Below are 12,303 nucleotides of genomic sequence, written 5' to 3'. Positions count from 1 at the left end.
GCCGTCTCTACATGTAATATGAAATCCACGATTACACACGCTCGTGAGACGACTTTACATGACGCCGCTTTTGAAGATTGTCGTACCTACCGCAAACTGAAAACAGTTCAGTGTGTCCCTTCCACCATACAAACGGGACAAAAGAGCCATAAACAGACGAGTTAAAAACGCACACACACACTTGCATGTCTTATGTAAACTTGTATTTTGTGTGTGTATGCAGTTGAAGTCAGAATTATTAGCCCTCCTGTATACTTTTGCTCCAATTTCTGTTTAACAGAGAGAAGATATTTTCAACACATTACTAAACATGATGTTTTTATAACTCATTTCTAATAACATTTATTTTTTCTGTGCCATGATGACTGTAAATAATAGTTTACTATACAGGCTTTTTAATCTCATAAAATTTATGGTTTAATACTTGCTAACTTGTTTTGAACTTGATATACTTGACTGAAATGACTGAAATGAATTTATTATTTCAATAAATTTGTCTTAAAATACCTCCTTTTTATGTAACTTCTTGTTTAAACATATTAGTTTTGGCTTCATGTTCAAATCAATTTGTGTTCAGGTACTAGAATGTATAGCTACTCAAATGGTTTGAGGAAACCGATTGCGGTAAACCAATTAAGTTGACCAACTTTATTCATTTGAGTTCAGTCAACTTAAACCATTTTCTGCAATCGGTTTCCTCAAACTGTTTGAGTAGCTATACAGTTGTTTGACTTAAATCGTTAAAGTAACTGAACTCAAACATTTTAAGTTCAGTTATCATTTCTGTATAAGTAACTAATACTCTAATGTTTGACGATATGAACTCAAATAATTTATGCATACTCAAATCGTGCATACGATTCAATATATATTTTACAGTACTCAAAGTATTTGGTTTCAAAACTTAAATGGTTTGCCGCAATCGGTTTCCTTAAACGGTTTGAGTTAGCTTAACTTATCAAGTTTTACAGTGTAGATATTTTTTAAGATACTAGTATTCTATGGAGTCAATCTAGGGCCATATATACTCGCAAAAAAAAAGAAAGTTTTGCAAACAAAAAGTAAAATATTGTGCAAAGGTGAATAAATAAATGCAAATCTCCAAAAGAAAAAAAAAAGTTTTGCTAGCAAAAATAAAGAAAAGGAACTGCAAAGGGAAAATTAAGTTTTGAGAAATAAAAATGAAATTTGCAAACATAAAAAGAACTGCAAATCAATATCAAGCAGTGCAAAAAACAAACAAAAAGCATATATTTAACCATGAGTTTGCAATGCTGTTTTTACATTGCACTTCACTTTTCTGCACGTTTCATTTTCTGGCCCTGATTTGACAAGGGGGCAGAGTCAAGGGAACTTGGGCGTTTACAGCAGGCCATGAAGCGCGAAGTGGAAAAACAGCATCACAAATGCACGGTTGACTAAAAGCAAATCAAAATGAGCATTGCAATTGACTAAATGGCTTTTGTAAAGACAATATAAATATATAGTTTTGTTTTGCACGGCTTGATTTTTATTTGCAGCTATTTTTTTGTTTGCAAATTTCATTTTTATTTCTCAAAGCTTAATTTTCCCTTTTGCAGTTTCGCTTAGCGATTTTTAAAGATTTGCATTTATTTATTTATTTTTGCTCAATACTTTATTTTTTGTTTGCAAAACTTTCTTTTATATTCAACAAAAAATTAAATGTGAAAATATCAGTGAAATATTGTTTCATCAATGTTTACTGTAACCTATTTATATAAACAACATATTTATTCTGAATCTGACATTTAACTTACTAAAATAGATAATTATTCTGATAGATGAAATGATAGATCATATAGCCTTTTTATTTAAAAGACTAGGAGGTGTTGACAAATCGGTAAAGGATGGTAGAAAAGTATAATTATATAATCAAATAATTCGTTTTTTTTAATTGAACAACATTTTTGTGCACGTGGACTTTCAATTTTATGAAAAAACGCATAATAGAACAAAATAAAATTGAAGAAGTTGCTTCCTGGAAATTTGAATGCAGTATAGCACTTGTATTGCTCTGATGCTTGCTTAAAAAAAAAAAAAAAAAAACATTTTTGCTGTCACAATCAAGTACAATCCAAAAAATATGAGAATATACAAGTTACTAAATTGTTAAAGCATTTCTCTAATCATAATTTTAAGCTTTTATTAGATTATAAGTATTGGCTATTTTTTAAATGCATCAAGTTAAATAATGTTGTATAAGTAAATACATATTAATATCTATACATATTACAGTTTAATTCAAGAATATTTCATAAATATTTTCTTTTATTTTTGCATGTCTTTGAATGTCTTTCCATGATGGAAGAGTTGTTTTTTGGGGGGTTGTTTTGTGTGAAGGTGATGATGATGTGGTGTTGTCATGGGACCACTGTGATTGACAGGTGTGATAGTGAAGGGTCAGGTCAGTAACTCTGAGGTGAGACTGAGGGAATATCATTCAAATCAGTTGGATTGGATTGAAAGTATTACGCGAACGAAAAGGCAGATTCTTAGGGCAGATTACCAAACAGAAACACACTCAAACACCACAAATGTATTCACAGGCTAAACAAATCCAGAGGCTCTCAAACCACACTATCGGACATTTTTGTGAGATTAAAAAGCTATAAACAGTTTTGATTTGCACTTCAACCCAGATTAAGATGTCCAAGTGCAGGAGTACTACCAGCTGACAAGTCAAGTGGTTTAATAGTGAAAAAGAGATAATAAATTTCCTCCCACAATAAACATGCACCTGTTTGGCAAAAGACAGACACATATTTCAACATAAAATCAAGAGTCAAGAACAAAGAAACCAGAGAAGAACCTTTTAGAAACATCCTGATTGTACCCATATTATTTCATTAAACATGTAGGATCTACATTATAGGATCATTATCTATCTATCTATCTATCTATCTATCTATCTATCTATCTATCTATCTATATATCTATCTATCTATCTATCTATCTATCTATCTATCTATCTATCTATCTATCTATCTATCTATCTATCTATCTATCTATCCATCATATTGTATATCTATCTATCTATCTATCCATCCATCCATCCATCCATCCATCCATCCATCTATCTGTCTATCTATCTATCATATTGTATATCCATCCATCCATCCATCCATCCATCCATCCATCCACCCATCTATCTATCTATCTATCTATCTATCTATCTATCTATCTATCTATCTATCTATCTATCTATCTATCTATCTATCTATCTATCTATCTATCTATCTATCTATCTATCTATCTATCTATCTATCTATCTATCTATCTATCTATCCATCCGTCCGTCCATCCATCCGTCCGTCCGTCCGTCCGTCTATCTATCTATCTACAGTATCTATCTATCTATCTATCTATCTATCTATCTATCTATCTATCTATCTATCTATCTATCTATCTATCTATCTATCTATCTATCTATCTATCTATCTATCTATCTATCTATCTATCTATCATACTATCTATCTATCTATCCATCATATTGTATATATATCATATTGTATATCTATCTATCATACTATCTATCTATCTATCCATCATATTGTATATATATCATATTGTATATCTATCTATCCATCCATCCATCCATCCATCCATCTGTCTATCTATCTATCATATTGTATATCCATCCATCTATCTATCTATCTATCTATCTATCTATCTATCTATCTATCTATCTATCTATCTATCTATCTATCTATCTATCTATCTATCTATCTATCTATCTATCTATCTATCTATCTATCTATCTATCTATCTTATTGTATATCTATCTATCCATCCATCCATCCATCCATCCATCCATCCATCCATCCATCCATCCATCCATCCATCCATCCATCCATCTATCTATCTATCTATCTATCTATCTATCTATCTATCTATCATATTGTATATCTATCTATCTATCCATCCATCCGTCCATCCATCCGTCCGTCCGTCCGTCTATCTATCTATCTACAGTATCTATCTATCTATCTATCTATCTATCTATCTATCTATCTATCTATCTATCTATCTATCTATCTATCTATCTATCTATCTATTTATCTATCTATCTATCTATCCATCATATTGTATATATATCATATTGTATATCAGAATCAGAATCAGAATCAGAATCGGTTTTTATATCTATCTATCGGTATATCTATCTATCCATCCATCCATCCATCCATCCATCCATCCATCCATCTGTCTATCTATCTATCTATCTATCTATCTATCTATCTATCTATCTATCTATCTATCATATTGTATATCCATCCATCCATCCATCCATCTATCTATCTATCTATCTATCTATCTATCTATCTATCTATCTATCTATCTATCTATCTATCTATCTATCTATCTATCTATCTATCTATCTATCTATCTATCTATCTATCTATCTATCTATCATATTGTATATCTATCTATCCATCCATCCATCCATCCATCCATCCATCCATCTATCATATTGTATATCTATCCATCCATCCATCCATCCATCCATCCATCCATCCATCCATCCATCCATCCATCTATCTATCTATCTATCTATCTATCTATCTATCTATCTATCTATCTATCTATCTATCTATCTATCTATCTATCTATCTATCATATTGTATATCTATCTATCCATCCATCCATCCATCCATCTATCATATTGTATATCTATCCATCCATCCATCCATCCATCCATCCATCCATCCATCCATCCATCCATCTATCTATCTATCATATTGTATATCTATCCATCCATCCATCCATCCATCCATCCATCCATCCATCCATCCATCCATCCATCCATCCATCCATCCATCCATCCATCCATCTATCTATCTATCTATCTATCTATCTATCTATCTATCTATCTATCTATCTATCTATCTATCTATCTATCTATCATATTGTATATCTATCTATCTATCTATCCATCCATCCATCCATCCATCCATCCATCCATCCATCCATCCATCCATCCATCCATCCATCCATCCATCCATCCATCCATCCATCCATCCATCCATCCATCCATCCATCCATCCATCCATCCATCTATCTATCTATCTATCTATCTATCTATCTATCTATCTATCTATCTATCTTGTTTCAAACTGTTTGAAATCAATGACAAGAGTCAACGTAAGTTTCAATCAAGAGACAGGAGAACATGCTTCACCTAAAAAAATGATTAGAAAAAAAGTCCATTATTCTCTATTGAAAACACCATCCAAGGGTGCTTTTGCAAGATGAAACAAACAGTCTAAAATTGAGTAAATGCTTTTCTAAATAATTTTATGGAAAAAAAAAGCTAGGTTTTGCCTCAGACCACACATAGTGTTAAGTCATTACGTGCCTTCTCACAGAGACCAGATTCTGCCTGTCTGCAGGTGTGAGCCTTTTAGGGTGTGTGCGTGTGTTTACCTTTTTGGGGTGTTTATTGATGTTGTCTGGGTCAAGTAGGTAGATGTGGTCTTTGGCTCCCAGCAGTAATCGGCTTCTCTCCTCATCCAATAAGACTGTCTGAAACTGCTGCCCTTCACTGGAACCCACAAATGGTACCACACTTCGGGAATGGATCAGCTCTGGAGAAGACGAATGAGAATCACACAAAATAATCATTCTTATTTTTCTGTCAGTTTTCATCACCAATCATTTTTTACACATCGTTAGAATGTGAGTAAATAATTTAAATAAACTTTTGAAATAGCAAAACTATGAAATTTTTTTTTTTTATTCTTGAATAGACACAAAGACATAAGTGTATGTCCAAATGCCAATTACCACAGTCTTTTACAGTATGTATTAGGAGAACATATTTGGGCTGATATCAGATGTGTAATGATATTATACATGAGGACAGAAACTACTTAATGCAAGTTTGTCAAAAAATATTCATATTTCCCCTAAAATTCACCCTTAATTTACAAAACTTAAAACAAAATTATCCTTATCTTGCAATTGCTTTCTCTAAATAAAAAAGTAAACTTATAATGGTATGGACTGAATTAACTGGTTTTAATCAAGACAAGAATAATATGTAACATCACTTAACCAAACCTATTGTATACAAACAGGTTGAAGCCAAGAAACAAGAAAATAACTTAGATCAGGTACCATTTTAAAGGTTAAGAAAAGGTCATCATTATTAGAAGCAAACCAAATAATGTCTTATACAGATCAGATTACACTCCAAAACCAATAGTATCTGGATCCAGCCTTTATGATGCAAGCTGAGATTGCATCTCTCTGAGATGCAATGTCAGACACAATGCACTCAATGGAGCTAGTGATGTCACTGTGACGGGTAGGGGTTAGGTGTGGCGTTAGGTGAGCCCAATCAAAAGCATTGCATGCAGATCAGATTGCATCTGCACCGAGTCTGCAGCCAGAGCCCTATCTCAAAAACTGCAGTGAGAGGAGATTTCAATCTGAATTTGAACACTTTACAATATGGTTCCATTGGTTACTGTTAGTTAATGTATTAACTAACATGAGCACACAATGAACAATACATTTAATGCAATATTTATTCATCTGTGTTAACCTTAGTTTTAGGTAAAAAAAAGATGTTAGTTGTCAATAAAGTTCTTGTTAACTTACAATGCATTAACTAATGTTAACAAACACAACTTGGATTTGATATTACATTAGTAAATGTTGAAAAATGATTAATACATGCTGTACAATTAATGGAAACTTACAGTAAAGTTGCACCCAATATTCATTCAGTTCTTAATATTGGAGTCAGACTATACAGTATATATTTGTTTGACATAGGGTGTTGTGCTGATTTATTAACATAAATAGGCATTAGGGTGCACAGAACGGATAGTGTTTTATAGTCTACAACAACCAACACCACATCTGGAATGCTTCACAATTTCCTAAGAGAAAGACCAGCACATTATTATTATTATTATTTTACATTCAGCCCTCCATGACAGGCTCTGTAACCTCATGACATCTGTACACAGCTCTTCTATACACAGCTGTCAAATATGGCATAACGAATGACAGATGAACTGGTACTAGTGTTACTAGGTGGAATTATGCCACATACAGGAATGATCGTGAAGCAACAGCAACAATAATCCTTCCTGTCCTATTAATGATGTTCCTTAGTATTATTTTTATACTCATTTTGTTAAACTTCCTTGATGACATCACACACATTGTTTAAGATTCCAAGCGATGATTTGTCAGGAAGAAACATGTACTGTGGTATGACATGCTTTTTTTTGTCCACAATACAACTAAATAATCAGAGACATTGACAAAAATACTGTGTGTTCTGAACCTGAACTATAAACTATAGCTCTGTTGATTTATTGTGATGTTTTTTGCTGAAATCTCAGAGTTCTTAAAAGGACAGTTCACCCAAAAATTTACTTCTGTCATCATTTACTTACTTGTTCAAAATTTATATGAGTTTATTTCATCAGTTGGACACAAAATAAGTAATTTTAGAGAATTTTAAAAGGCAAACAACAGTTGATAGCCATTGGCTTCTACATTACAATATTTGTTCCCCTATGCTACAAAGTCAATTGTTACCATTAACTGTTTGGCTGCTGTTACAGTCTGTTGGAGTTTGGATTTTTGTTGCTTTCTCCTTCTCTGTCACTCTCTCTCCTTGTTCTTTATCATTCGTTCTTTGTCTCGCCCTATCACCTTGTGTTCTACTTTTCTTTGCCTTTACAGGTATCTGCTGATTGGAGTCTGTCACTCTTCATTCAGGCTTTGTTCCTCAGACTTTAAATTTGACTGGCACACCTTGTTTGTTCAGTGCTGTGTGTGTGGGTTTGTTGTGCTGTGTACGCTCATTTCTGTTTCTGTATTATGATTTGTTCCGTGTCTCTGAACTAATCCAAACAATTGTAAATTCAATTTGGTTTAAGAGTTTATCATTCCGTTTTGGGGAAAAATATACATTACATTACAAAATACATTTCGGCCATTGTTACTTGAATTGTTCGAAAACACTAGGTAGGTGGGTGAGTGCTGTTTTTTGTAGTTTTGTTCATTATTTTAGGGAGTGTACATCATTGGCCTTGCATACGTTGATTTCAGTTGATTTGAAGATTTCAGTTTCTTTTTCACATTTTTGATTTTCATTTGTAAGTTTAGAGGGGATCTTGTGTTCTAGTTTATGTGGCTGTTGGTTGTTGGCTATTTAGTTCTTTGCTTTGGCACCACTCTAATGGTTTTTCCCCTCTGTAACTTTTGGTTTGATTACATTTCCATGATTGCATCTATTTATTTTCAAGTGCGCTGTACAAAGCTCATACATGCCTCTCTTTTGCTGGCTTTATTATTTTACCTTATAGAGGAATAAACGAATTAAGTGTTAAGATTGTCTGTCCTTGTTTATTTCCAGCCATTTTCTTTAGTAATAATATAATATTCTAAATGTTATGTTTTCTCTCCCTAGACAATGTATTGAATCATAACAGCTACCAACTATCTACAAAATAGCGTGAGTGTGAGTAAATGGTGACTATACATTTTTATTTTAGGCTGTACTATTCCTTTCAATTAAAAATGACATGTACATCAGAATATATATACTTTTTTGTGACCAAGTTTTTATTGTTTTCAGAGACAAACTAAAATTACATATAAATGTTCAAAGAGAAAAGTGCAACAGACACATTATTGTTAACTTGATTCAGGAGGAAAAAGGGAAGGGGAAAAAATAATAATAAGATAAAAAAAGGCTATATTAATATACAATCATTCCTTTATTTAGCAAATTGCCAAGCATGAAAATATTCTTATATCTGTGAGTTTTTATCAATTTCAATGGTGTGAGTCTGAGAAAGCAGAATGTGCATCTTCTGTTGCTATTATAAATGTACACAATTAGACCCATTACCGTTTCAAATGATGTCTTACTCTATATCAGGGGTTCCCAAACTTGTCAGCCCGCGACCTTCAAAATAACAATGCCAGTTACTCTCGACCCACAATATCCTCTGAGGTGGTTATAAATATATAAACCTTGCATGCACCAGTGCACACACACTAATAGGCCCAAGTCTATTCTTCATATGATTTTGGAAAACGTCACTCTCAGACCTTCCTCCAAATTCAGTCATGGCCTCTATTTTTAATGTATGTGAGTGAAGTAAATGTGCCAGAAAGTTTACCCTGGTGCCATAAAATCAATCTGCTGCATATGACTTTAATATAATGTAATCATCCTGGCGGTCGCAATCCAATGAAAAAAAACTATGAAAGGCTGATGGCTTTTTATTAGCAATTTTTTAAATCTCTTGTAGTCTATAGGTTATGGATAAAATGTGGTAATTCTAATGATTTAACAAAATGAATTGGATTTTTGGAAATCACGAAGTGGCCTCCCATTCAATGTATGGCAATCAGGCTGTCGGGTCTCAACCCCCACTTTGGGAACCACTGCTCTACAGTATATGACCAAAAATTGTATTTCAATGCCGAGTTCAAGACTGCACGATTCTCAAAGTAGTCATATCACAGATGTTTTCACACTGCATGACTATCTGGGCTAGCATTTCGTTGCTGCTTTGTTTACACTAGAGATGAATCTGTGACAGGGGGTTTCACATTGCATGACTTTGCAATAGGAACAATAACCAACAACACTGTCTCGGTCCGCAAACGTGTCAAGTGACATGTAAACAACGCAAGGTCACATATCTTTTGTTATTAACTTCATAATGAGAAAGAAGCCTTTAGTGAGGTAGAAAATGTACTTATTTTGCTCACTTGCCTTTTGAAGAGAAATAGCAATTTCTCCTCTACTTTTTTTTTTCGACCCGGTTGTGGTATTGCTCAGATGACAGGTCAAACAGACACGGGTGCCCCTGCCAAATTTCCACTATTTTTTCCTCCATTTCCTGGGTCCAAATAAACTGAAAATAAGCGCTTTTAACTTCTCCCCAACATCCTGCTGGCCTGCAGATACCCATACTAGTGGATGCTGCTCTCTCATTGGCTGTAGGTGATCACCAATGTTATTTTCAATCAGAACACATATCACACGGCATGATTTGAATCGCCAACAGCTCCAATTATTTAGCATGCCAAATATCTGATGGGTGTCAGCGACTCACCGGTGATTCTCTCAGATCGAGTCTTTGATAGTTCACACTGTGTGACTGTTACTCACGTGAACGAGCACCAATTTGCCTGTGATTTCAGGCATTTGTCGGCGATTTCTCATTTGTCTGCAAGTCAAAATCAGGGCTAAAATCATGCAGTCTGAACTCGGCATAAGTCTTTCAGTGCTTTCACCAACCCAAGAGAGGAAATTTCAAAGCAATATAAATGGCTTGTATGTGCGTTTATGTGAAAATGAGTTTATGCATAACTGTGAAGTGTAACAATAAATCAGAAAGTTTATCATCTCTCCCCTATGGCCCTCTGCCTATAATCTCTCACACGCCTAACACACTGAGAGGCACCATTATCTCTATATTCGCTATGATATACTGTAATCATAACCTCGGGGCTATCTGTCATCTGTGTGTTCAGATTCCACCCTGATAAGGTTTCACGCTTCTCCTTAACATCCTAAAACCTCCCTCATCTAGCCCTCATTTCACCTGCCATGAGCCTCAGCTGGATATAATTGCTCCACCTATCACTTCTCACACGTCAGTGAAACGACAGATTAGCTGGATGGTTCGTTTGCAGGACGTTTCATATTTCACCTCTGGATCTCTCCGAGGGAGCAATGACACATTCTGTTATTCTTGTGGATAAATGCTGGTTTGCCGCTTAGACAGCTGAGATGCGGTTAAGATTGGCGTGTGCGCATAGATTGAAGGTAAGCCAAAAGCTGTCTTGATAACCCAAATACGCAGAATCGTTCCAGGCTATCAACACCAACATAAAATCTGCAAAGGTGACGTTGTCAATCCTTGTTCGTATTCTCTTCGGTGTGTAATAACCAAACTCTCTAGATACATAATTCTTGAGATATTTTTGAAACACGTCATGATGCTCGACTCAAGCACACGGTCTTTGTAGACTTGGACACAATCCTAACATTTCTCCACCCTATGTTCTGCTCTCCATACTCACAAACATATCCATCTGCCAGCAGCCTTAAAGCAAGAAAATCTGGCAGTGTATGCCATGGTAAGCAGGTCTGCAGATTCGTTTGTGTTTTCCAAATCTCTTTTTTGTTCAGTTCTGAATTTCACATAGCCACACATTTCTTTGGCATTTTGTCATCTCCATCTTTTTAGGTACCTCTGAGTATCTGCCCACATACAAATCTGATATATGACAATATATGCAAATTACATATATTACATACAAGTTCATATTTGGATTTCACATATAAGCAACATACAGTGCTGTGCAAAAGTCAATAAGATTTTAGTCTAATTATTTATATTTATTTATTATATAGTATAATAAGGGTGGCGCGGTGGTGAAGTGGGTAGCACTGTCGCCTCACAGCAAGAAGATTGCTGGTTTGAGCCATGGCTGGGTCACATTGCGTTTCTGTGTGTAGTTTGCATGTTCTTCCCGTGTTCGCGTGGGTTTTCTCCGGGTGCTCTGGTCCAAAGACATGCGCTAGAGGTGAATTGGGTAAGCTAAACTGTCCATAGCGTATGTGTGTGAATGAGAGTGCATGGGTGTTTCCTAATGATGGGTTGCAGCTGGAAGGGCATTCGGTGCGTAAAACATATGCTAGATAAGTTGGCAGTTCACTCAACTGTAGTGACTGTCACCTTACAGCAAGAAGGTCGCTGGTTCGAATCCCGGCTGGATCAGTTGATATTTCTGTGTGGAGCTCACGGGTTTCCCTCACAGTCCAAAGACATGCGGTATAGGTGAATTGGGTGAGCTAAGTTGTTAGTAGGGTAGGGTATGTGTGTGAATGAGTATGTTTCCTAATGAAAGGTTGCAGCTGGAAGGGCATCCGCTGCATAAAACAAATGATGGATAAGTTGGTGGTTCATTCCACTGTGGCGACCCCTGATTAATAAAGGGACTAATCTGAAAAGAAAATGAATGAATGAATGTTGCGGATATGACATTTTATATGGGCAAAATTCAATTATGAACTTGAATGCAATTTGCATAGATTGCCATATATCAGGTTTGTATCTGAGTGCACATTATTGTTGAATCATGTGTTAGGGTTGAAAGTATAGAAACTCAATAAGGTGAATAAATATTAGGACTTAAGTATGTGTTTTTTTAGGGTTCAGGGTCGAGGACAGGTCATTTCTGATCATTATTTGTAAGACAAAAAAAAAATCCTCTTCAAAATAATACCTC

At 34.9% G+C, this 12,303-nt stretch overlaps 1 protein-coding gene across 3 annotated transcripts in view; it reads right to left on the bottom strand.

Annotated features, from left to right (window-relative positions):
- sema3d (sema domain, immunoglobulin domain (Ig), short basic domain, secreted, (semaphorin) 3D) overlaps window positions 1–12,303 on the bottom strand; it is an 83,821-nt gene that overhangs the window by 44,041 nt on the left and 27,477 nt on the right. For all 3 annotated transcript variants that reach the window (XM_056478218.1, XM_056478220.1, XM_056478219.1), the window contains exon 3: window positions 5,446–5,606. In XM_056478218.1, coding sequence (XP_056334193.1) covers window positions 5,446–5,606 — 161 coding nt within the window. The remainder of the gene's footprint in view (window positions 1–5,445; window positions 5,607–12,303) is intronic.

This window comes from Danio aesculapii, chromosome 18, assembly GCF_903798145.1.
Source record: "Danio aesculapii chromosome 18, fDanAes4.1, whole genome shotgun sequence".
NCBI classification, from domain to species: domain Eukaryota; kingdom Metazoa; phylum Chordata; class Actinopteri; order Cypriniformes; family Danionidae; genus Danio; species Danio aesculapii.
The sequence above is the reverse complement of the archived record's forward strand: the minus strand, read 5'-3'. Positions and strand labels throughout refer to the sequence as shown.